The 25,266-nt window shown below is 39.4% G+C and overlaps 1 protein-coding gene across 9 annotated transcripts in view; it reads right to left on the reverse strand.

The window, feature by feature from the left end:
• Positions 1-25,266, reverse strand: part of ANKS1B (ankyrin repeat and sterile alpha motif domain containing 1B) — a 359,470-nt gene that overhangs the window by 309,946 nt on the left and 24,258 nt on the right. For 6 of the 9 annotated variants that reach the window (XR_005557974.1, XM_039354032.1, XM_039354031.1 and 3 more), the window contains exons 3-6: positions 23,654-23,810; positions 15,317-15,613; positions 3,294-3,369; positions 1,514-1,615 (exon numbers count right to left, since the gene is read on the reverse strand). Coding sequence is in view for 8 of the 9 variants with exons in the window: in XM_039354032.1 (XP_039209966.1) it covers positions 1,514-1,615; positions 3,294-3,369; positions 15,317-15,613; positions 23,654-23,810 (632 nt within the window). In the remaining variant the exon portion in view is untranslated. Of the gene's footprint in view, positions 1-1,513; positions 1,616-3,293; positions 3,370-15,316; positions 15,614-15,766; positions 15,806-20,083; positions 20,181-23,653; positions 23,811-25,266 lie in introns of those variants that run through there. The other 3 variants (XM_039354037.1, XM_039354033.1, XM_039354036.1) reach the window with 3 other exon arrangements.

A 25,266-nucleotide genomic window follows, 5' to 3' on the forward strand; every position in this document is an offset into this window, starting at 1 on the left:
TGCTTCTATCTGCATGGCTTGCACATTACTCCTTTCTCTTTTTCTACTATGTCTATTGGTTCAAGTTTCTATAGGTCACATGACTAGAATTGACAGAGGAGCTGTGGACCATGCACCAGCTCTGTGTTCTCCCATAAGTAATCCTTCAGCCATAATTCTAATCAATTAGATATTGAAGTCCTTTCCAAAAGATTTGAGAGTAAAAGACATCAGTTAATTCAAATTCTATTTGATAATCCTGGAAGCAAAATCCACCAGACAGAGATAATGATCAAATCCAAGGGGGATTATCCCAAACGGGATTAGCAGATTTATTATAGAATAGGAAGCCTATGGTAATCCCAAATCACATTTAGCATAAAACGTCTTAGGATATTTTCATAATCAGTTGAATTTTTAGACCAGGGCTAAGAGCAACTAAGGATTAACACTCACTGGAAATGTGAAAATGCTGAGCCTACGGTAGAATGAAAAGGAGTTGTAATTATTCTGTTCAAATGAGAAAACATATTTTTATTGATATGTTAGCATGAGCCAGCACTATTCCAATAGGAAAGTATTCAGAACTGGAGCCAGTGATAATGTTTATATGACAATTTCAAAAACTGAAATCAGTCAACAACCAAAATAGGGCTTGCTCCCAAAGCAAGGTTTAAGACACGGTTGAACAATTACATTGTAATTATAGAATAACATTTTAGAAATAATCATAATATCTGGTGATCCTAATCCAAACAAAAGCAAAACAGATCATACATGTTAGAAGTCATAGATGAAAACCGTTAAAAAAGATAAAGAGGAAAATAAACAAAAAGAATGAAGAAACTACAGAATCCAATAGTGCATGGAGAAAGAAGAGTTGGAGAGTTTTTATGATATTGTGGTAGTAAAAGAGAAACTGAAGTATTTGACAGATTCTGTAGATAGCATAGAGTAGTCCTGTCCCAAAAGCTCACTTTCAAATCTACTGAAACAGTAGTTTGCAAAGGCATAAATACTCACAGAAACCACAAAAACAATCATAAAGTAAATCTTCATCTCCTGCAAAGCCTAACCCCCAGAAAGCAACAGAAAACACACAACTCTTCAGGGTGAGAAGATTGGGGGAATCATACATATATTTGATAAGTATACCAAAATATTTTGAATGTGTCTTTGAGTTTATCTTGACTCCTAGCAATGCCTAGACAATTCCATAATGTTTTCTTGGAAACATTTTTGGGATTTGCCATTGCCCTTTTCCTATAGAAAGACTGGACTAAAGTCATCCAATTGGCTTCATTGACTGGAATTCAAGATCTCCTGGTTTCTAGCCTGGAACTTTAAAACCACCAAACAGAACAGACTCTTAAGCAAACATATTTCTATTTTAATTTTAACAATATAAACATGTACCAAATATGTCTATGTGGTAATTTTAATATACAACATGAAAATAAAAATAATACAAATAAAATTGAGATTTTTGTAGTTTAATCATTTTTATAAGGCTTACATACTATTACTGACTGACCTTGAAGCAATGTAGCAATTTGGAGTGACTGTTGTGATGGATGTTCTTTCAAAATATCTAAAACTGTTTTGCCTAAGTTGTCCTTTATATTGGCATCAATTCCTGAAATAAATATGCAGAATAGAAAACAGGAAAAAAAGGGATATAATATGGAACATTTAAGATTCCAATCCTAAAACCCAAATTTTCTGCCTAGATAGTGAGAGAATTAATTTAACGGACAGATAGATCTCTCCTGTTAGTCCAAACCTGTGCTTGGTACGCATTGCTGTTTTTGCCAGCAACAGGCCTTGAATATCTAAGCCACTTGGTTTCCTATATTCAGTCCTATCAGGTGGGATCTGTTCTCAGTATTTTCCCTTGCATTAAAATCAACTGGTTGGTTATTCAAGCAGTACTGTCAGTAATTTAAGAAAAATAAACTATTAATATGCATTCACAGAAACACAAAAACAGATTAAAAACATATATCATTCAGCTCTACCCAAGCTAAACTAGCAAGACTTTGGAATTGTTGGATAAATATCCTTCCCATCTGCTCTATATTATTCTGAGGTAAATGTTTTCTAGAACATAAATACTTCAAGCCCAATTATTTAATTAAAAGGCAACTACACTGAAAACATACTTTTTGATTAATGCACATATAATCATGTTAGCCTTCTCAAAATTTTATATTATGAACTATATAAATGCCAATGCCTAAGAAATTTAATTATTCTATTGTTTTAAGTCACCTAAGACATACTGTAACCAATTCAACAGCCTTGGTATATGCAGTTGTACCCCTTGTAAGATCAGCAACCCTTCATAGTCATTCAGATCCTGGTCACCTCAGGATTTGATTACTGCAACATGCTCTATTTGAGCTGCCCTTGAAGACCACCCAGAAGCTTCACTGGTTCAGAATCCAGCAGTGCAGGCAATGATGGGCATGCCTTGTTGTTATTATTATTGTTATTGTTACATAGTCAATATGCATAGTCAGCAGACATACTCCTGCCATAAATACTCCTGCCTCCTATTTACCCAGCTGGCTTTCCTGTCTAAGGGAGTCTAGGTCAGCATTAGGCCAAACTGGCCATGTAATAAGTTTGCTTCATGAGTTGCACTGGTTGCCAGTTTGCTTCTGGATATGACTGAAGTGCTGGTTGCTACTTATAAAGCCTTATATGGCATAGGGTCTGATTACATGAAGGACCATCTGTCTCCCATAGTATCTGCCTTCCTAGTCCGATCGGACAGGGTTGAAACATTCTGGTTTCATTTGCTTAAATAATGCCATCTACCAAAACTCAAAGCACAGCTTCTTTGTAGCAGCACTTGCTTTATAGAATGAGATTCCCCCTGAGATTTGAATGACACCCACTCTAATAAAGTTTCAAAGGGCCTGAAGATCTAGTTCTTTATGCAAGACTTTGGAAAGTGTGACTGAAACCCTCTTTACTTGTTTTTCTTTGTTTCCATCCAGGTTTGTTATCTCTACCATCTTTGATTTATGTGTGTGAATGTTGTTTTTTTGTGACAATATTTAACCATTTCAAGCTATCCAGTGCCACTGAGAGTCAAGTGGTATATATATTTAATAAATAAACCAATTATTCCTAATCTCTAATTCCTATTTGATTTAAGAAGAAGAAAAAATCCTGTATAACTGTATGAGAATCAGGCCATTGTATAAGAGGTCAGTTGGAACTGGGTAAAAACTAAAAACTGGTTTCAAAGAAGTTTAAATAGCATTTTTTAACATTTTAAAATAACTAAAAATCAGTTGATTTACCTGTTTCTAAAAGAATGCGTACAACATCTACTTTTCCAAATAAAGCTGCTTCATGTAATGCACTCCCCTTTTCTGTCTAGAAAAAGAAAACATTAATAAAAATAATAATCTAATTATGACAATCAGAAATAACGTTCATGATCAACATTAACTAAAGAGGTATCATTGACTGAGGTTTAATAAATAATAACACAAACTCTGGAATATGGCCCATGAGAATCAATAAAATGGAACGATAATATCAATATTCATGAATACCTCATTCAAAACATGAATCATCAACTGCTTCACTGATACCTGATTTTTAACACTACTTATGTTGTGGTAAACAACTTTTTGATGCCAACCATCGCGTTTAACAATAAGATATAATGCCAAATAGAAAATGGCAGGTTCTTAAAGAGATGGCTATTTTTTTCTTTTTAAAAAACTATGTTAAACTTACTTTAAGAGCTTTGTAAGACAGAGAAAGGGTGTGAGTGGACAACATGTACAGACAGACAGACAGTACTTTTGTTTTGGATATTTTTTAATAAAGTTTGATAATATAATTTCCTATTTTTGAATGAGAAGAACTGCCTGAATGAAAGGAAGACATGAAAAGCAGTATGTCAACACTTTCATGTACTAACATTCAGACTTTCTGCCATAGAGAGCAAAATGAAATGGAAGTAATTGAACTTAGAACAGAAATTGTACATAAACATTCTACACCAGTGGTGGCGAACCTATGGCACGGGTGCTAGAGGCAGCACTCGGAGCCCTCTGTGTGGGTACACATGCTGTTGCCCCAGCCTTGCCTCCCCTGTGACCCCCTCCTCTCCAGTAGCCCCCCTGAAAGAGAGTCGCCCCCGAGCGTGGCCTACATGGAGCAGCCCAGCCAAGGACATGGCAGCCAGGCAGAGTAGACAAGACTCTGCCCTCACACCCCATCATGCAGTTGATGCTGTAGGGTGCGGGCAGAGGGTGTGGCCACCATAGCGCTGCTGGGCTGCCTGGACGATCTGCGGCGGGCCCTGGAGGCGGTGAGGGTCCTGTGGGAAGGTGGGGTGGGGGATGGGGGGCAGAGCGGGGCAGGGCAGGGGGTGGAGCAGGGGTGGGGCCAGTTTTTGGGCACTCGGTCTCTAAAAGGTTTGCCATCACTGTTCTACACCATCAACTTTCCTTCTATGGCTCCCTTCCCTGACTGGTCATGCAGCAGAATCTAATCAAGCTCTATTGTAGTTTTTTTTTTTTTTTTAAATGCAGTAGTCCACTTCTTACTCAAACTACTATAGATGGTTTCTTTTTTATTATTTGTAACATAAATTGCCTTAACCTTATGATGCTTACTGTTATGTCCTGAGCCTTGCAAGCGGGCTCGGGGCGTTGCAGGCGGTCCCGGGCAGGTGCAAGCTGTCGCCAGTGCTTGTGCGCATGCGCAAGTGCTGGCGCGCGAAAAGTAACACATTGACCCGGGAAAGTCCTATAAAAGGAGGCTGCGAGTTGTGGGCTTTTGCCGCCATATTCCAATGTAAGCTGAACTGAAGAATAAAGGTTTCCTGAGAACTACAACTGCTTCTCGTGTCTTACCATTTCGCGACGGACTCAACACTGGCGACGAAGGTGGGATTGCCTTACATCGAAAAGAGAAGGTGTAAGCTTACCCGAGTGAGTCCGGAGCGGCAGGAACGGCGTTGACTCGGCAGCTACCCGCCAATCCAGCGTGCATTCGGGGGTAGGCTGACTGATAGACCCTTCCTGATACGAAATGGCGAAGATTGGAAGGCTTTCGGAATTCGATGTCTCACATCCAGAGAGGTGGGAGTCCTACGTAGCCAGGGTGGAAAACTACCTCAAAGTGAACCAGGTGAGGGAAGAGAGCTTGAAGGCTGCCACCCTGTTGTGCATTTGCAGTCAAGACGCATTCGAAATCGCCGAGAACCTTGCAGCACCTGTTCCTTTAGAGTCTGTCAGCTACGCAGATCTAAAGAAGCTACTGAAGGAGCACTTCCAACCCAAGATGTCTGTCATCGCGTGGCGCCACACCTTTGAGCAGAGGGATCAACGACCCGGAGAATCAGCCAAGGAGTACATCGCCACACTGAGGAAAGCCGCCAAACATTGCGAGTTCAAGGACCTCGAAGAACGACTGAGGGACCGATTTGTGTGCGGGCTAAGGCATCGAGAGTTGCAACAGAGACTTTTTGCCAAGGAGGACTTGTCTTTCCAAGATGCCTTGAGAGAGGTCACCGCAGAAGAAGCAGCGGGCGGCGCCATCAAGAACATGCGGCCGATCAGAAACAGTCCAGATGCTGCATCCGTGCACCAGGAAGAAGTCCAAAGGAACTCCAAGGAGGATCCGGACGAGGAAGTGGACCGTCTCCACCCCACAAAGGAAGGAAAACCAAGAGGAAGCTCTTCAGCTCTCCCCAAGTGCCTCGGTTGTGGAGGTCGCCACAAGAGAGCCGACTGCAAGTTCCGCTCCGCTATCTGCCGGGCGTGCGGAAAACAAGGACACATTGCAGCTGTGTGCCTGGGCCGTCAGAAGGTACAACCTCAGGAAGAATTGCGCCTGAAAGGTACCAGGGTCCCCAGCCAGAATAGGGTGGGGTTTTGCGCTTCGCGAAGAAGCATCTACAGGACAGGCACACACAAGCCCATTAAGAAAAAGCTGTCACTTAAGGTGAAGCTACAAGAGGGTTCCATTAACTATGGAACTGGACACGGGGTCTGCACTTTCGATCATTTCTATGCACACATTTAGGAAGATTTGTTCCGGCAGCGGAACCCAGGCCAAGTTGAGGCCTTCTGACATTGTGCTAACGGATTTTCAAAACTCCAGAGTGTGTGTTAAGGGGGAGGCCACCCTTAACGTACAGTATAAGGATTTTGAGGGTCCACTAGACCTACTAGTAGTAGAGGGTGAACGAACGAGTCTCATAGGACTCGAGTGGTTTGAGGCCTTGGGGATACACATCACAGGGCTCAACAGCCTACAAACACTCGACCTACAGGAAGTCTGCAAAGAATTTGCAGACGTTTTCAGCCCCCAGCTGGGCACATTCCAAGGACCCCCTGTGTCATTAAAGTTAGACCCCACTGTCACTCCCATTAGAATTAAAGCAAGAAGGGTCCCTTTTGCTTTAAAGAGTAAAATTGACACTGAGTTGGACAAACTGATCCAACAAGGAATTCTAGAACCTGTTGACTCCAGTCCATGGGAGACCCCCATTGTCACGCCTCTTAAGGCAAATGGGGACATTCGCATCTGTGCTGATTAGAAATGCACTCTAAATAAGGCATTGCAGCAACATGCCTATCCTGTTCCTGTGGTCAATTATATCCTGGCCTCCCTCAAGAGGGGGCGCGTTTTTGCAAAGCTTGACCTAGCTCAAGCATATCAACAGCTGCCTGTTGATGATGACGCTGCTATAGCTCAGACTATTGTGACCCACAGAGGGGCTTTCAAGGTAAAGAGACTTCAATTTGGAGTAAATGTCGCTCCTGGGATTTTCCAAAGCGTAATGGAAAACACACTACGGGGTATACCAGGGGTTTGCCCCTATTTTGATGATGTCTTAATTGCAGGAGACTCCACACACATTCTAGCTGAAAGGCTAAGGGCTGTCCTATTAAGGTTCAGGAAAACGGGACTCAAACTCAAGAAGGACAAATGTAAAATTGGGGTGCCTTCTACTGAGTTTCTGGGGTTCAAAATTGATGCTGCTGGGATTCATCCTGCTGAATCCAAACTAAAAGCCATTATGCAAGCCCCTAGGCCAAAGTCTAAGGCCGAACTACAGGCTTTTCTGGGCCTTCTGAATTTCTACAATTCCTTTCTTCCACATAAGGCTAGTGTAGCTGAGCCTCTTCACAGGCTATTAGACAAACAGGCAGTGTGGCAGTGGTCTCAAACACATGAGGCTAGTTTCAATGAGGTCAAGGCCTTGCTCACTTCTAACAGTGTACTTGCTCACTTCAATGAGTCCCTTCCTGTGTGCATCGCTTGTGATGCTTCCCCTTATGGGGTGGGTGCTGTACTGAGCCACCTCAGGGCTGATGGAACTCAGGTTCCTGTTGCATATTACTCCAGGACATTGTCTTCAGCTGAGCGCAACTATGCTCAAATAGACAGGGAGGCCTTAGCTGTTGTTGCTGGAATTAAAAAATTCCATGATTTTTTGTATGGAAGGCATTTTACGGTCTTCACTGACCATAAGCCTTTGTTGGGACTGTTTACCACACGTAAACAAACTCCCCAAATCATCTCCCCAGGATGCTCAGGTGGTCTATCTTTTTGTCTGCATATGATTTTTCCCTACTTCACAAGCCTGGAAAGGAAATGGGCCATGCTGATGGCCTCAGTAGATTACCCCTGCCGGTAATAGAGGCTGACCCCGCGCCAGCCATCAATATTCTCTCCATTCAAGCCTTGCCCGAGTCCCCCCTGAATGCCAGGGATGTAGCCGCTGAATCAGGCACAGATCATACACTCTCACGTGTCCTTTCTTGGGTTTTGTCTGGATGGCCTGAGCACTGTCCTAGTCCTGAGTTTCAGAGTTTCTGGTCTAAAAGGAACGAGTTGTCCACCTCTCAGGGTTGTCTGCTTTGGGGAAGCAGAGTTGTCATTCCCACCTCAATGAGGACTAGGGTCTTAGATTCCCTCCACGAGGGTCATCCTGGCATTGTACGAATAAAGGCTCTTGCACGCAGCCACTTGTGGTGGCCAGGTGTAGACAAAGACATAGAAGCTAAGGTGCATGCTTGCCACCTTTGTCAACGCTCACGCCCTGAAATGCCCCAAGCTCCTGTGCATAGATGGGAGGAAACACAGTCTCCATGGTCTAGGGTGCACATTGACTACGCTGGGCCCTTTCAGGGTCAATTCTTCTTGGTCCTCGTTGACAGCCATTCAAAATGGCTTGAGGTTGTACCTGTCTCTTCCACCACCACTGCAAAGACTATTCAGGTACTGAGGGGGATTTTTGCTGCACACGGGCTCCCAGACATCATTGTGTCTGACAACAGCCCTCAATTCACTTCCTCCGAATTCCAAGCTTTCTTGCAGGCTAACATGATTCGTCATGCCACTTCTGCACCTTTCCACCCGTCCACCAACGGTATGGCTGAACGCATGGTTCGCATCACCAAAGACGCCTTGAAGAGGCTAACCTACGGGGACTGGCATCACAGGTTGGCTGACTTCCTCCTTTTTTATCACACCACACCGTCCACTTCTACAGGGAGAAGCCCAGCTGAACTTCGTTGGGGGCGCAAACTGACTACCAAGCTTGACCGGTTAAATCCGGACAGACTGCCTCCTTCTGTCTCACACCCCAGGGCACCTAGGCAACTACTTGTGGGTGCCCCGGTTTGGACTCATAATTACGGGCCTGATCATACATGGGTCCCCGCATCTATATCCAGGGTCACAGGTCCTCTATCCTACGAGGTATCCCTGGACAACGGTCGTGTCCTGCGTCGGCACATTGACCAACTTCGCCCTAGACGGGACCTTCCCGCTGAGACTCCTGGGTCTTTTCCAGGGGGGGAGGGGGAGCCCTTTGGGCAAAGGGAGGGGCATGGAATGATGCCCATTATCAATGGGGAAGCCACAATCAGCCCATCCCGAGATTCCGCAATTGCTCCCAACAGGAAGTCAGGGAGCCCAACTAGAACCCAGGCATCAATGCCTACTCCAGCCAGGGAGTCACCCCGGGGGCATGATCACTTCTCACCCGCATCACCCAGTACTCCAGTCAGAGAGAATACCCGGGAGCATCCCAACAATCCATTCCCTGCAAGAGAGCTGGCACACACTCCTCCTAGTTGGCCTGACTTCAACCCTGTCCTTAGAAGGGGGCAAACACACAGGGAGGTGGTCAAGGAACCAAATCCCGACTACAACACCTCCGACTACACTCAGGGGACAACTGAGTTTTGGGACAGTACTGAAACCCACACAAGCCCGGACACAGAACGGGATTCAGGGGATAGACAGCCTCCTGACAGGTCTTGGACGGACCTAGGAGGTTCTACAGAAACGCCCAACAGTGACAGCCACTTAGAAGGGCCAGAGAGCCTACAGCTAGGCGGGACAACCAGGTCATACACTGGAAGAAGCCCTGGCCTGACGAGCCCGGTGGGCAAGCAAGCAGGCCAGGCATTGGAGCACAGTCCTTGGGAGTCACCAAGGCATAACAAGGGGAACAGACACACATCACCCCTCAGTCAGGGGGTACCTGTCAGACACCCAGAGCTTAGGAGGTCACAGAGAGCAAGGAAATCTACTAAGTACTTAGAGGATTACATAACACTATTGGCTAAACAGAGCCAGTAGAAGGGTAGAAACAGTGGAAATGGGGGAACTCCGAACATGGAGGGGAGCAGAGCATTGTACTAAGAGTGGGTTGTGTATTATTTGGCATTGGTCGTAGTTTTAGCCCGGGGGAAAGGGGTGTTATGTCCTGAGCCTTGCAAGTGGGCTCGGGGCGTTGCAGGCGGTCCCAGGCAGGTGCAAGCTGCCCGGGACCAGACAGGCTGTCGCCAGTGCTTGTGCGCATGCGCAAGTGCTGGCGCGCGAAAAGTAACACATTGACCCGGGAAAGTCCTATAAAAGGAAGCTGCGAGTTGTGGGCTTTTGCCGCCATATTCCAATGTAAGCTGAACTGAAGAATAAAGGTTTCCTGAGAACTACAACTGCTTCTCGTGTCTTACCATTTCGCGATGGACTCAACACTTATGATATCAGGAAGACAGTTAACAGTGGCAGCAGGTAGTAAAACACCCCAACCAAAGCAGGGTAGAAAAGGATTAAGTGCATGTCAAGATTTGAACATTTTCTACATTTTAGGTACAATGTTTTCAGAATCTGGAATGTGTTCTACATTGTCTCCATGGTAAAATTACAGTACTACTCACACCCTGATTAAAAATAATTATGTGGGTATAAAAAAAATTATTTCAGTCTCTGTATATGTAAACATAAGAACAAAAGTATTAGTTGTTCGTTATGTACTTTTCCAAATGTTTGTACCATAATCATTTAGTTAGGCCCCCAAATATTATTAAAATCAGTAATGACTATAGCAGAATAAATACACTATTATATCATTAGAATATGCACACTTACACACACCCCAAAAATAGGTATGCAAGTTAGTATTGGTTGGGAAGAAATAGTCTACAAGACAGTCAAAACAAGTGCTATTACAATAAGTCCAGATTCTGAAATGTTTAGTGGAAGACTTACAAACATCACAGAAATTAACACTTAGTCTAAAAATACATCATTGTGATACAAAAAGTATTCCCAAAATTTGTATACTGTATACAGCAGGGGTCCCCAACCCTTGGTCTGTAGACCAGTACTGGGCCATGGCATGCCAGCAACCGGGCTGCACAAACAAGCAAAGCCCCATCCACAGGATGCAGGTAGCACACAAAACCATGCCCCCTCCGGTCCACGGAAAAAACTCTCTCCACAGAACTGATCCCTGGTGCCCAAAAGGTTGGGGATCCCTGGTATACAGTAAACTTAATACTATGAATCAGTAAAATTGATCAACAAGTATTGTTTTGTGTTAAACAAAGATATAGCCTATAAATATCAGTTAATATAAATTTGGAATACAGAAGAACATGAGAAACTATCATAATAAAACATCATTTGAATTACTGTAATGAATTTATACTAATCATGAAGGTAATCAAATTGATCCATTACTTTCATAGCATTATTACTGTAATGAATTTATACTAATCATGAAGGTAATCAAATTGATCCATTACTTTCATAGCATTATGTAATATCTGATTAAATGTTTAAGCACAGAAAAAACATTGGATTAACCAAAATATTGTGCAAACTGATTTTCCTTAGTTGATGGTACCCAGAGCATGTTCCTCCTGCTAGATTGGGTAGATAGGTAAAGACAATTGGGGAGAGACAGTTCTGTAAATAACTCAGTAGAGGTGAAGATGCTTGACCTCCTTAGCAAAAGCATTGTGGAACAGGTGCTCTGGTTTCTTTGAGCAGCCTACAGGATTTCATATGTTTTTGGCTTCATTTGACAGAGAACAGCAATGTGCTTGTAGACAAGGAAATCATTGGGTCAACCACGGAAGCTTTAGGACAGTGGTTCTCAACCTTTTTAATGCCGCGACCCCCAACCGGTCGTAAGTCGAGGACTACTCAACCAGTCGTAAGTCGAGGACTACTCAACTGGTGCAGCACCGTTTGCAGAATGGGACTTTTGGCGGGCTCAGCGGGGCAGAGACAGCCTGGACAATTCCTATTGGCTTTCAAAAGCCAATAGAATAAAAGGGAGTAGCACAGCTAAGGAAAAGGGGGGAAAAATGGCGGACTGCATTGTTTGGCGACCCCCGTGAAATGGTCGTTCGACCCCAAATGAGGTCCCAACCCACAGGTTGAGAACCACTGCTTTAGGATAAGCTGAAAGTCGACAGCTGATATGACCAAGAGCTCGAACTTTTCATGGTGCTGCTACATATGTAAGATCACTGGTGCATGGAACATCCATCAATATTCTTCACTGACACTACAGGACTATGCATATAGGGATTCTGCTCTGGTCCATAAAGGCAATGTTAATGAAACTGCAAAATACCCTAGAACCAATAGTTGTATATATTTGGATCAGGCAATAATGGAACCTATAACTCTACTGGCATCTGGAAGTTATTCAGGGTTGCAAATTTCATCCCTGAACTTAGTGCCTCAGACTGACATGGAAGTTGTTATTTCACACCTGATGTCCCTTGAAATACTTTTCAGGATACTGGTGGTGTACTGATTTGACATTTGATACACTTCTCTAATGCTGTTGGTTCTTCTTAGATTCAGTTAGTTTGATTGTGACTGCTACTAAATTGTATGGGTCATTTTACATTTGCTGCATGATACTCACTGAATCTTAGATCGTTAAAGGCATGTAGCTCAACAGTTTGAGACCCTGTGCCATGAAACAGAGTGAGCTATCGTCACTTGTCTCAGCTCCTGCTAACCTAGCAGTTCAAAAGCATGCAAATGAAGTAGATGAACAGGTACCACATATAAGCATGCAGGTTATAGCATACTGTTTTTTGCCCTGTGCTTTATGCTGTGGCATGATGTCATGCTGGCCAAATGATCATGGAAACATCTCCAGATAATGTTGGCTTACAAAATAGAGATGAGCATTGCCCCTTAAAGTCGGTCACAAGTAGCAGGGTAAAACCTACGGAGACACTTTACCTTAATCATTGGGGCAAGTTCCAAGTCTTGCTTATGGTTATTAGTAAGACTTTGTGACAGAACCTGTGTAGATCCACTGAACCTTGTGTGCTTCAAGACAGCCAGGAATCCCTACACAAAGTTGGATAAGCTTGTATAGTATAGTAGGACCAGATCAGGTCATCCAAGATTGTATTTAAGAATCCTTCCTGGAACTGGTCTAGAAGTTATGCATCATTCTAGGCTCAGTCCTTTGTTATTTGTTTGAACCCAGAGATGTATTGTATCATAGAACGCACCCCCTTGGCACAGGTGGTACATCCTTCAATTTGCTGTCTTAACCTTGTTAAGGTCTTTAGAAGTCTGAGAGAATTCTTTTATGAAGATTCTCCAATTCTGTAGGATGGTCGTTTCAGCTGCAAGGCATAGGTTGGCCTATTTAGCTGCAGAATCAGTCAATAAGCTTAAAATGAACCCCACTTTGTGAACTTCCAAATTCTAGAGCAAGGATAAATATTGGAACCTTTGGCAAATATAGTGGAAATGTATGGTGGTAACTACTTAAAGATTTGTGAGGAGCTAGAGTCAAGCATATACTAGAAGAGCGTTTGGGTCTGAGGCATAACTCTAACCCTAACCTAAGTACACTGGATTCCCCACCCTAAATTCTACAAGATTTCACTTCTTCCTTTTTTTCTTTGCCTCCCTATAACACTAGTTTCTCAGGAAGATTCCAAAGAACAAATGCATCGTACTACTATTCCTTCATATGTGTTTATCCTCAATAAGGGAATTATGTTAATTCAGGGATTAGCCACCTAGCACTCTTAGCTTCAATTCTAGAAGGATTAAGTTATAAGTCATTTGTATGTGTATTCTGATCTAATTAGGCCTCTACAGCTTTCCAGATGTTCTCCTAGCCTTAAAAAATTGGGCAGCTATAAAAGATTGGACAATAAGATTGGAAGAACCAATCTGAGACTCTCCAGGAAATTGCCCTGAATAAAAGGTGACCCTAACTTTTCAACAAGACATTTTTGTATTATTTAATTTGACCTTTATAGCCAAGCTTTATCTTATTTTCCCTAGTAAACTGGAAGCCAAGATAACTTGGGAACATTCTAATAATTCAGCAAGACTAGGTGGCCTAGATTCAGATGAAATTCGTATGAATCCAGACCATCAGGCCTAGCCAATGCTAAATTCCAATTCTTGGTGACAACCCTTGTCCCCTGAAACAAAATCCCCTGCCCCCAAATATGAAGAGCTGAAGGCCTTTAGAAAAGCAGTTAAGTCCTTTTTCCATGCCTTGGGTCAGGATGAGCAAAGTTCCCAACTGGTATATTTTAATCCTGGAAGTTTGCTTTAGTAGTATGTCATATTTTTCTTTTGTACTTTTGTTTAATAATTGTGTATGCTGTCCAGGCTCTCACTGTTTAAATTAAACAGTGATATAAAGTTTAATTTATTAACTGATTACATATAACTAATATAAATAAATTGAACATGATTCATGTGTGTTCTGGTGAGACAGGTCAAATGAGTTTCTACCAATTCTATCAATTTGACAGCTCATATATGCTCATATAATGTCTCTCTCCTTGGAATCTCTGGTTCCTGTCTTATCAACCTTGGAATCACTGGTTCCTGTCTTATCAGTTTCACTTTTAACAATGGCCACAATCATTTACAAAGGCGAATTCCATTACTGTTTCATTAGAAATATAATGTTGCATGACCAGCAGTTCAGGTCAATCATTGCTCAATCACTGGAGTTAAATCTTCTTTTGAGGCATCTCTCTTTCTCTCCCAAAGCCACCCATGTGCTTTTATTGTTGTGAACCGTAATAGGCAGTTTTTCTGTTGCATATATCTTGGCTCTAAATCAGGGGTGTCAAACTCGCCGCGTCACATGACGTGTCACGATGCATTGTGCCTTTTTCCCCATTGCTGGAGCTGGGGTGGCTGTGGCTTCCACGTGATGCTTCTGGCCTGTGGAATAGCAGTTTGACACCCCTGCTCTAGATCATAAGTAAGTAAGTTATTATCTAGTCACGTCCTGTTCTTTACTCCTAGTTGTGAAGCTAGTTCTTGAATAAAGGATTCAGGGTTTAAAGAGCTAAGATTTTTAGTCATAACTGGCAGGACATCCTTGGCAGCTAAGTCTAGCCAATCCTGTTCCCTGGAAGCTGACTATAGCTGAACCAGAATCAAAGAGAACATATAACTTATTGAAAGGTGATGCCAGGCTATCTGCTTCTTCTTTGCTCTGAACAATTTGAAAAAATCTAAAGAAAAGCTAGAGCTGAGCCCTTAATAATGTCTTATGTTGTATAACTAGGTATGATTGCAACAGAGTGGTTCTCACTGTTAATAAAATTCTGATATGCCTATCAATATTGTGGGAGAAATAATTCATCATAAAGATTAATTTTAAAAGCTTTCTCTAAATGACTGAGAAAATGATTAATCAGGACAGCAAATTTTAGTACAGTTGTGAATCTTTAATTATCTAGCACCAGGTGGCTATTGTAGATGCTTTAAGAGAGTTATGAGTAGGGCTTTCCTAAATCAGATTTGTCACAAACCTGCTTTTACAGGTGTCCAAATATTACTCAGCTTGCCCCACCCAATAAATATTAGGAAACATAATTTAGCTGAGGGCAGAAGCCATTTATTATGCCCAAACTACAAACTATAAGTTGTTATTATTTGCCATTATGAACATGATAAATGTGAAACTATAGGGACATATGATTTGCCAACCTTTATTTAAACAGTGCAATATTTTAAAAAAATTACTAACTTGGCAGCTGACATCCATTCCAGCTTCTAGCAGCTCTTGTACCACAGCTTTATGACCATTACGTGCAGCAAGATGTAAAGGAGTATGCTTTCTTGTGTTACAGCTCATCAGATTTGGATATGCATTGATTATCATCTTCACCACTTGCAGTCGGCCATATAAAGCTGCCAAGTCCAATGGAGTTTCTAATTTGTTGTTTCTTATTGTGGGATCTGTAAGTTCTTCAAGCAAAATAGCAACCACTTCTGAGTGTCCATATTGGGCAGCACAGTGCAAAGCTGTTTCATTTTCATTGTTCTGTTAAAAGAGAAAAAAATTAAATGCCTTCTCCTGAATACTATAATACAATACAATTGCTTTTTGAGACATGTTTGTAACACATTGAGCAGATCTAGCAGCAAATAAAAAATTAGTTTTGCTAATAGCCTTTAGATGAGATAGTTCTGTTACCTCAATTTCTCTTGTTCTCTAAATGATGCAATCTGTTCACTAGAAAAAGGAATACAAATCTTGATTGTATATAGTATAAAGTCTCATTTGAAAATGTATCTACATATTTTACTCAAATGTTATTGGTACTTAACTATTTCCAATACTATTCTTATATATTATGTCTCAATTATAAAATTACAAATGGTAAAAAATAACAAAAGCATTTTCACATTCTGAGTTAATACTATCAGGATAGGATTTGTGCATAAAAGAAGACCGCTACTGAGTCCACTAGGATCTTGGAGTCCTATTGGACAATCACTTAAATATGACCCAGCAGTGTGCTGCAGCTCCCAAAAATGCCAACACAGTCCTAGGCTTCATTAACAGAGGTATAGAATCAAGATCACATGAAGTGTTAATACCACTTTATAATGCAGTGGTTCTCAACCTTTTTAATGCCGCGACCCCCAACTGGTCGTAAGTCGAGGACTACTCAACCGGTCGTAAGTTGAGGACTACTCAACTGGTGCAGCACCGTTTGCAGAATGGGACTTTTGGCGGGCTCAGCAGGGCAGAGACAGCCTGGACAATTCCTATTGGCTTTTGAAAGCCAATAGAATTAGACTCTATTCAGGAGAGTCTATTCTATTGGCTTTCAAAAGCCAATAGAATAAAAGGGAATAGCACAGCTAAGGAAAAGGGGAAAAAAATGGCGGACTGCGTTGTTTGGTGACCCCCGTGAAATGGTCGTTCGACCCCAAATGGGGTCCCGACCCACAGGTTGAGAACCACTGTTATAATGCCTTGGAAAGATCAACCTTGGAATATTGCATCCAGTTTTGGTCGCCACAGTATAAAAAAGATACTGAGACTCTAGAACAGTGGTTCTCAACCTGTGGATCGGGACCCCAGTTGGGGTCGAACGACCATTTCACGGGGGTCGCCAAACAACGCAGTCCGCCATTTTTCCCCCTTTTCCTTAGCTGTGCTACTCCCTTTTATTCTATTGGCTTTTGAAAGCCAATAGAATAGACTCTCTTGAATAGAATCTAATTCTATTGGCTTTCAAAAGCCAATAGGAATTGTCCAGGCTGTCTCTGCCCTGCTAAGCCCACCAAAAGTCCCATTCTGCAAACGGTGCTGCACAGTTGAGTAGTCCTCGACTTACAACCGGTTGAGTAGTCCTCGACTTACGACCGGTTGGGGGTCGCGGCATTAAAAAGTTTGAGAACCACTGCTCTAGAAAGATTGTAGAGAACAGCAGCAAAGATGATTAGAGGACTGAAGGGTAAAACATATGAAGAACGGTTGCAGCAATTCGGTATTAAGGGCTAGGGGTAACATGATAGCAGTGTTCCAATATCTAAGAGGTTGCCACAACCTATTCTCCAAAGCACCTGAAGGCAAAACAAGAAACAATGGATGGAAACTAATCAGGGAAAAAACTAACTTAGAACTACAGAGAAATTTCCTGACAATTGGAATAATTGATCAGTGGAATGGGTTTCCTCCAGAAGTTGTGAATGCCCCAACACTGGAAGTTTTTAAGAAAAGGTTGGACAACCACTTGTCTGAAATGGTATAGGATTTTCTGCTTGAGCAGGGGGTTGGACTAGAAGACCTCCAAAATCCCTTTCAATTCTGTTATTCTGTTAACTGATTAAATAAATAAATTAAATACATACATACATACATACATAAATTTTATCAGATATATTTCCCCATCTCATGTCAATGTACAATATTGCTTACGATATTTGTTTAAATAATATGATGCATACTCCTCTTGTCTGATCAAGACTTCCCAGGAAGTGACATTGGTTGGATCCATAGGGTAATGGATGTCTTTTTGTGGAAGGTGTGGTAGCACATGCTTTGAAAGAGGCAATAATTCACTTTTTCTTGAAGAAGTCATTTTTGGACACTAACAGAACTGGACAATTCTCATCCAGTTTCCAGCTTTCCCTTTTCAAGTTTTATTTTATTTATTTATTAAATTTATATGCTACCCATCTCCCCAATGGTTGTTGAGAAGTTTGTTGTCTTGTAACTCCAGAAGATCCTGGAGGAAGCAAATTAGCTGCACATCTTTCAATCAGGATTCAGTCCTGATAATACGGTAGCATACAGACAATATTGATCAACCTTTGGTAGACTCAGGATGGAGGTAATGCATCCATGCTGGCCCTCAATCTCTCAGTGGCCTTTGATAATATCAATCATGGTACACTCTGAGTCATCTCAGAGGATTGGGAGTGAAGCATATGCTGATGCACTAGTTCTCCTTCCTTCAGGGCTGATTCGTATCACTCTGGTAGGTGGGAAGAGTTCCATGGCTGAATACCCTGCTTTGCAAGATTCCTTGGGGCTCTGTTCATTCCCTGTTCCTATTTAACATTTCCATGGGACTCCTGGGTTGATTATCAGTTGAAACTGAGTGAGATATTTGACTATATATTTATGTTATGAACTGACCAAAGGATGCTATTAATGCCTGGAAGCCATGGAAGCCCGGGTGGAGAAGGCTTCAGTTCAACTGGTGAGACTGAATGGTTGTTGGTTTTAAGATACACACCTGACCCTCAGATCTACAGATTTTCCATCTTTAGAATTAGAGCACAATTTGAGGGTCTTCCTGGGCTCACCACTCCTGCTTGAAAAGGAGATGGCAGCCTGGCTGGGAAGGCCTTTACACAGGTTCACTTTGCGAACCAATTGAGCCCTGGATTGAGATGCCCTATTTACAGTCATTAATGCCTTACACACTTCTTGGTGGGTTTACGTTAATATGGGCTAGATGGGTCTGTCCTTGAAAGACTAGAAGCGGTCCAAAGTGCAACAACACAACAGCTGGCAATTTGGGGCATTCCATGATATGCCAATTTAATGCCCCTGATTTGTAAGCTGCATTGTCTTCCATTGAGGTTCTAGGTGCAATACAATGTGATGTACAATTTAAGGTGCTGGTTATCACTTGTAAAGCTCTACATGGCAAGAATCAGGTTATTTGTGGGACCACCTGTCTCTGATTATTTCAGCCTACTCTATCAGAAATATTCTTCTGGTCCTATATTTTAGATAGCATTGTCTTGTGGGACCTTTGTCATTGAACCTGTCCTGTGGAACAGCATTTCCCCCAAGATCTGGATGGCCCCAATTTTGTTCACCTTTTGGAAGATGTTCAAAAATTTGGATTTACCCACAGGCATTTGTTCCAGGTGGTTCAATGAGTCTGGTTTGATTGGTTGGTTGGTTGGGGTATTAGTAATTCAAAACAGGGGTTTTTCTTGATTGTGGATGGTGTTCTGTCACTGTTTTTCTAACACTGAATTTTTAAAATTCTAACTGTTTGGTTTTGATTTTGATTTTAACCTTCTATGCACTGCCTACAGCCATTTTGGTGAGATAAGTGTCCAAGTACATTTCCTAAATAATTAAATAAATATTGATCTAATTTGCTTGAAATAGTACATTATTGATGCTAGTTGTATTTTAGAATATCAAATTTTAAAAATATTACTTAATATTTAGAGTAGGCAGAAACATTTTTCTTTCCAGAACATTACTAGTAACAATAATATATTTTTTTAAAAAAAATCTAGATGAGTAGATAAACTGACAAAAAGATATGAAAAGTATTACATTTTGAGTTTCACATATGTTGAAATAATTCTTTGGTGTTGGGAAGCTATAGAGTTCGGGGTCACTTATAAATATAATCATAAAATATCCACACAGTGAACAGCCATTATTTTCCAGGAAAGGAAAAAAACAGATTTAAAGATTAATCCATAGCAATATTTTAAAAATAAATTGTACTTTAATTTCATCAATTCTCTGAAGACCAATATCAAATTCTCAATTCTAGTCATTTTTCAATGTAAAAATATTTAAAATTGCAAATCATGACAACTAGTATCTTAGTAAACTTTGTTTTGGTCCTATCATTTCAATTGTGTTATTACAATTTTTTACATTGAATAGATATTATATTTAACACAAGTAACAAAAAGTATTGTGTTTATATACAAATACTGTGTTTCCCGGAATATTTTTGCAATATAGATTTTTGCCAGAAAATACGTAGTAGAACAGTCTCAGCCACAAGCATAATGAATATATTTTATAAGCCATGCATGCATAATTGCTTGATTTAAATATGCAATGAGATATTCAATTTATCATACAAAGTTATTTTGATAATTCCTGTATATAAATTACAGGAATAAAATATGCATCTGGAAAAGCACACATTGAGCTTGGGTTATATATTTTACCCAATTCAATGTATTTGCAAAGAGCATGTTCCAGCAAAATTCAGTATGACTTTACCTGGGACTCAAGATGCAGATTGAAACTGACTAAAACTGAGGGTGTCTAGTCAATTTCAATCTTGTGTCAATGTCATTGATAAAACCCTCTGTTGCAGTTCTACTGCAACTGCTGAGTTGACCCTAAGAGAAAAAGGAAGAGGGAGGGAAAGTAGAAAGTAAGGAGAAAGAAAGACAGAAATAAGGAAGATAGAAAACAACAGATTTACAGAGCAAGACACATAAAGGGCAAGAAAAGAAAAGAGAACAGGAAACAGTTTTTGAAACTTCCCTACTTTCCCTATGACTTTTTGCTGATATTTTCAGACATTAAATATTATTATGATATGAACCCAGTTTATGTGATTCTTCACATAAAACATATCAATGAGATTATAAAAGTCTTAAAGTCAGAATATAATTTTGCACTAATATTTATTTATTAAAAAGAGTAATAATTCTTCTCAATTAAACAAATTTAAATCTTAAATTTATTTTACTTTAAGATCTTGCTTACTTCTCTTTAAGTATGAGATAATACACAAGATGTGGCATTTCTACTTGAAATGCCATCTCTCAAGAGATCAAATTGCTACTAACGATGCCTTTCAGAACTAGATTAAAAAAAACACTTAAATTTGAGAGTTAATCATTCCAGCATGAATATGTCCTACTGTTCTTTGTAAATATCTGTTCCCCTATTATTGCATTGTGGTTATTGCTGTTTGATTTTAAATCATTTTCAAACACTTTATATCAGTTTATTACTTATCTTATATATTTTATAATCTATACACGTGTGTATATAGTAATTTCCCCCAAGGTTCTTAAGATAATCTCTGTGCTAAAATTATTTCAATGGGTATATTATAAATGTGTCCTGATTTTCATGTAAGTATTTCCAAAATATTTCAGAAATAAAATGTAAAATGTAAATAAAATGTAAAAAGTACCACTGAAGATATCTCCTTCCATCAAATGGCAGTGGGGAGAAAAACCTGGTGTTTTTAAATTTTCATTCCATTCCTATGTTATATCTTGTCTTCAGAAAACTGGACAGCACCTTCCTGGATAATATTTAGAAAGGCCTTAAAACCAAGTTTTTACACAGATCTTTCAATTTAGTCAAATTTATTATTTTTAAGAATTGACATGCTCGCTTAATATGGATGTTAGGCTGATTTCTTTCAAGTTGCAGTACTAATTTTATGGCTTTAACAGTTTTATATTTAGTTTTATACAGTGAATCCTTATGGTATTGGTAATATATAAACAAACTAAATAAAACATGCCAAAAAAGGGCCTTGTTTCTTTTCATCCATGTTTCCAGAAAATTAACAAATCTTGATATGTTTAGCAGATTCCTAGCTTGTTATATGTGAATCAGGAATTGTATTTCAACATAATTTTAAAAAAAGGTTTCTTTATTGTTTAAAATATCAACTTCAAATACTTATTTGTTTAACAAATTTACTTTAAAACCTGATTCCTCATTTACATTTAACAAACCAAGAAAATCCTTCTATATTTCATACAACTTTCTTTCTCTGCAGATTCACACATTTACTTATTATACTATAATATTTTGCCTAGTAAACATCATAGTCACCTACCCAATGATTGTTTATGAATAAACTGTTATTTCTGTATTATAACATTGCACTCCCTGTCATAAGTAACACTTTAATCCAGTTTCCTAATTCTAAAGTTATCATTTGTCCAGTACTTGCAATTTAGCAATCTGATTTTTTTTTAAAAAAAAAAAATAGCAACCAGAGGTAAACTATAATTTCAGATATAGCAACTTTCTTTCATACATTTTTTCTTTCTTTTTCATAAACATACCTATAAAGAAAGCAGCTACTATATTCTGTGGCTACAATTCCTGGGAATAAATGTTATTTTCAACATTCTGAAACTACATTAGATGTTCTTATACCAAAACTATAGGAAATATGTAAAGGTGGTATTTTTTCAATTTAACAATGAAATAAAAGTTTGTTTTAAACACATTCTACACTCTTTTCAACTAGAAATCTGACAAGCCAAATATTCAAATTTTCCATTTTGTAAAATTCATTTATATTAAATATACTTGAAAAGTTCTCTAGATCCATCAGATTTACAGTATATTTATTTTTTCTAGTTTTTCCTAAATATTTTCTAGGAGAAAGGAAGAAAGATGGTTAGAACATTTTCCTTGCTTCATAATGGTCTTATAATAGATGCAAAAAACTTAAGTCTTTTCCCTCCACCAGTTTAAAGTAATAACAGCTTACCCTTTGCAATCCTATTACACCTATAATATTTTTTAGGCAGAAAACTCTTTAAAAAACAGTACTGTAATAGTAATGGTATGCATTTCTAGAACACATTGCCTGATAATACTGAGAGTTTTGAAAAAGAGAAAAACTAATAAGAATTTCTGCTGTTTTAATATCATTCTAAGGCAGAGGTCTCCAACCTTTTGAGCACCAGGGACCGGTTCCATGGAGAGAGGTTTTTCTGTGGACCAGAGGGGGTGTGGTTTCATGTACTGTCTGCATCCCACAGATGGGGCTTTGCTTGTTTGTGCAGACCTGTTTCTGGCATGCCGTAGTCCAGTGCCAGTCCATGGACCAGGGGTTGGGGACTCCTGTTCTAAGGGACTATGTGGAAGTGGTAGTATACTTCTAGGATTACATCTGCTGCAATCTAATAGACCATTCTATCAAACTGTACATAATCATCAACACTTTTTTGAGTAATAATAGATAATATGAAGATGAATTATACTGCTGATCATGTTTTTAATTGATTGTAGATAGTTTAAATATCTGTCTTTATATTGGTTCTTAATTTATTTTTATTGGATTGTTTTGACCTATTGTTGGTTGGCCAGAGTCACTTAGATGAAATAAACAGCCATTCAAATCAATTCAAATCAAATTAATGTAGATTTGAATAGCATACATCATGTCTTATTTTATCTAATGCTACCAGAGTGTTTAATATCCAATATTGTTGCATATAAGATGGTTGAATGGGGAATTCTAAAACATTTTGCAAAGCTTACTAACTTTAAAAATCATAGTAAAGTTGTTACAAGTTCCCAGTTTTTAAAATTCTTGATAAAAAATATTTACAGAAATAACAGCAACCTGCCACTGTTGATTTAAATAGACTTGCTCTTAATATGACTTTAGTCTCCTTTGATTTTAAGATACAAAAATGTTAGCATATCAATAGAATTAAGCTATTCATTTATAGCATGGAATTACAATACTTTTTTGTAGCACAACCAACTTATAAAAATCAGTAGCACTTGTTCCAAATACTATTTTTTATTATCTCAATGATAAAATAAGATCTGCTTAAAAAAGACTGAACTAAATACAATATCATAGTAACTACAAAAAATCTGTTTTGATGTCAGATGTTTGCAAAATTGTTCTACATTGTATAAAACCTCTCATCCATATAACCCTTACCAAGATAAATAATGATTTGCTGTGAAGGAACTTCATATGAATCCAGTCATATTTCTGTAAGAACAAAAGGATACTTACTTGTGTTTGCTGAAGATATAAACAAATAAATTTAATAATATCACCTGTTCATTCACTCTGGAATGTGATGGCCCATGATGGATAAGAATCTTCACAATCTCTACATCTCCTTTCCAAGCAGCCAAGTGTATAGGAAAATACCCTTTATTATCTGCCACATTAGTGGATGCTTCATATTGAAGTAATTTGATAACTACATCCCTGAAAAATATTTTAAAAATGCACTAAGGATTGACAGATTCCTTTACAAAACTGTGAATTTATAGCACATACTGATAAAATATACCAAAAACAATCACAAAATTATTCTTATGACACTGTCATCAATGCTAAGAAGCAGGAAGCAGATGTGTTTAAGAAATTTAAAAATGATTATAATTATAATCATCATACTCTTTAAATCACCACTGAATAAGATATTAGGAATTATATATTCATAAAAGGTTTACTCTCTTGAGATATGCTTTAATTTGGAAGTTGATAGTTAATGGCTAAATCTCATATTACAAAACAAATATAAATCACAGGAATTACAGAAATGTTTCATACTAGAGGTTCACAGTTAAAGATTTTGAAACTCCTATCTTCCTTCAATGATCTTCTCAGCAATCATATAATAGTAAAAAAAGGTCACTCTTATAGGTTCTGTGAACTATCTTTCCAGCTACAAAGAATTGCTAAGTTTGGAATTTTGTTTCATAAACCACTGAATTTCAAGTAATTGTTTATAATTGGGAACCATAAGCCAGCATCCCTATCTTTCAGGTCCCTGGACCAACAGCAGTGGCGGCAGTATGGGGGGGGTGGAGAGGCGATGGTTTCATGCGCACATCCGCCATTTGCACAAATGGAGCTTTGCAGGCTTGCCCGCTGCTTGCGCAGACTGGGTCTTCACAAGCTGTAGACCAGTACCTGATTGCAGACTGGGGGTTGGGAACCCCTGCCAATTGCTGGAAATTCTGGGTATCAAAGTTCTCACAAGCGGAAGGCATGCAAGGCTGCCCTATCATCTTGCTGGCCACTGGATCTTGGACAAGAAGGGTTACAGAAAAAGCTCCTGCTCCTATTGAACCTCTCCTGAGCAACATAATTTTTATCAGATTTTTGGTACACCTGTTGACTCTTGGTGGCTATCTTAGGCTGACAAGCTGCATATGATTCAACCCTGATATTCCAACTCTACTTCCTCATTGCGTATCCCTTCTTTTTTTTCAAATTCCTAATTTCCTAATCACATTTTGATTCCCTTTCTTTGATCCTGTGAAGTACCAGATTTTTCTTCACTATCTTTTCTTCAAGAACTATATTAGATTTTCTATGAAATTATATTTTGAGAATATTTTATATGAGCAGTAGCGAATAAAAAGATTACTTGTACCAAAAGAGCATGCCTTGCAAAAAAAATTATGATAAATAAAACTTTCAAATTTATTTTTGAAAATCAGTGGAAAACCTTATAATTGTCCTGAAGATTATTTTGCTATAATTGCAATATTCATCCATTGATACATTCATGTCAGGTATATGCAACCAAAACCACTTGTGAATAGACCCAAATAGATATTTTATTGTTGATCACTTATCTTACAAGAACTGTCTGCCTTGACCTCAGACATTTCCTATCCCAAATAAATTCCAAACTGGAATGTCTCTTTAT

Source organism: Crotalus tigris, unplaced genomic scaffold (assembly GCF_016545835.1).
Source record: "Crotalus tigris isolate CLP2741 ecotype Arizona unplaced genomic scaffold, ASM1654583v1 scf7180000018548.2558034, whole genome shotgun sequence".
NCBI classification, from domain to species: domain Eukaryota; kingdom Metazoa; phylum Chordata; class Lepidosauria; order Squamata; family Viperidae; genus Crotalus; species Crotalus tigris.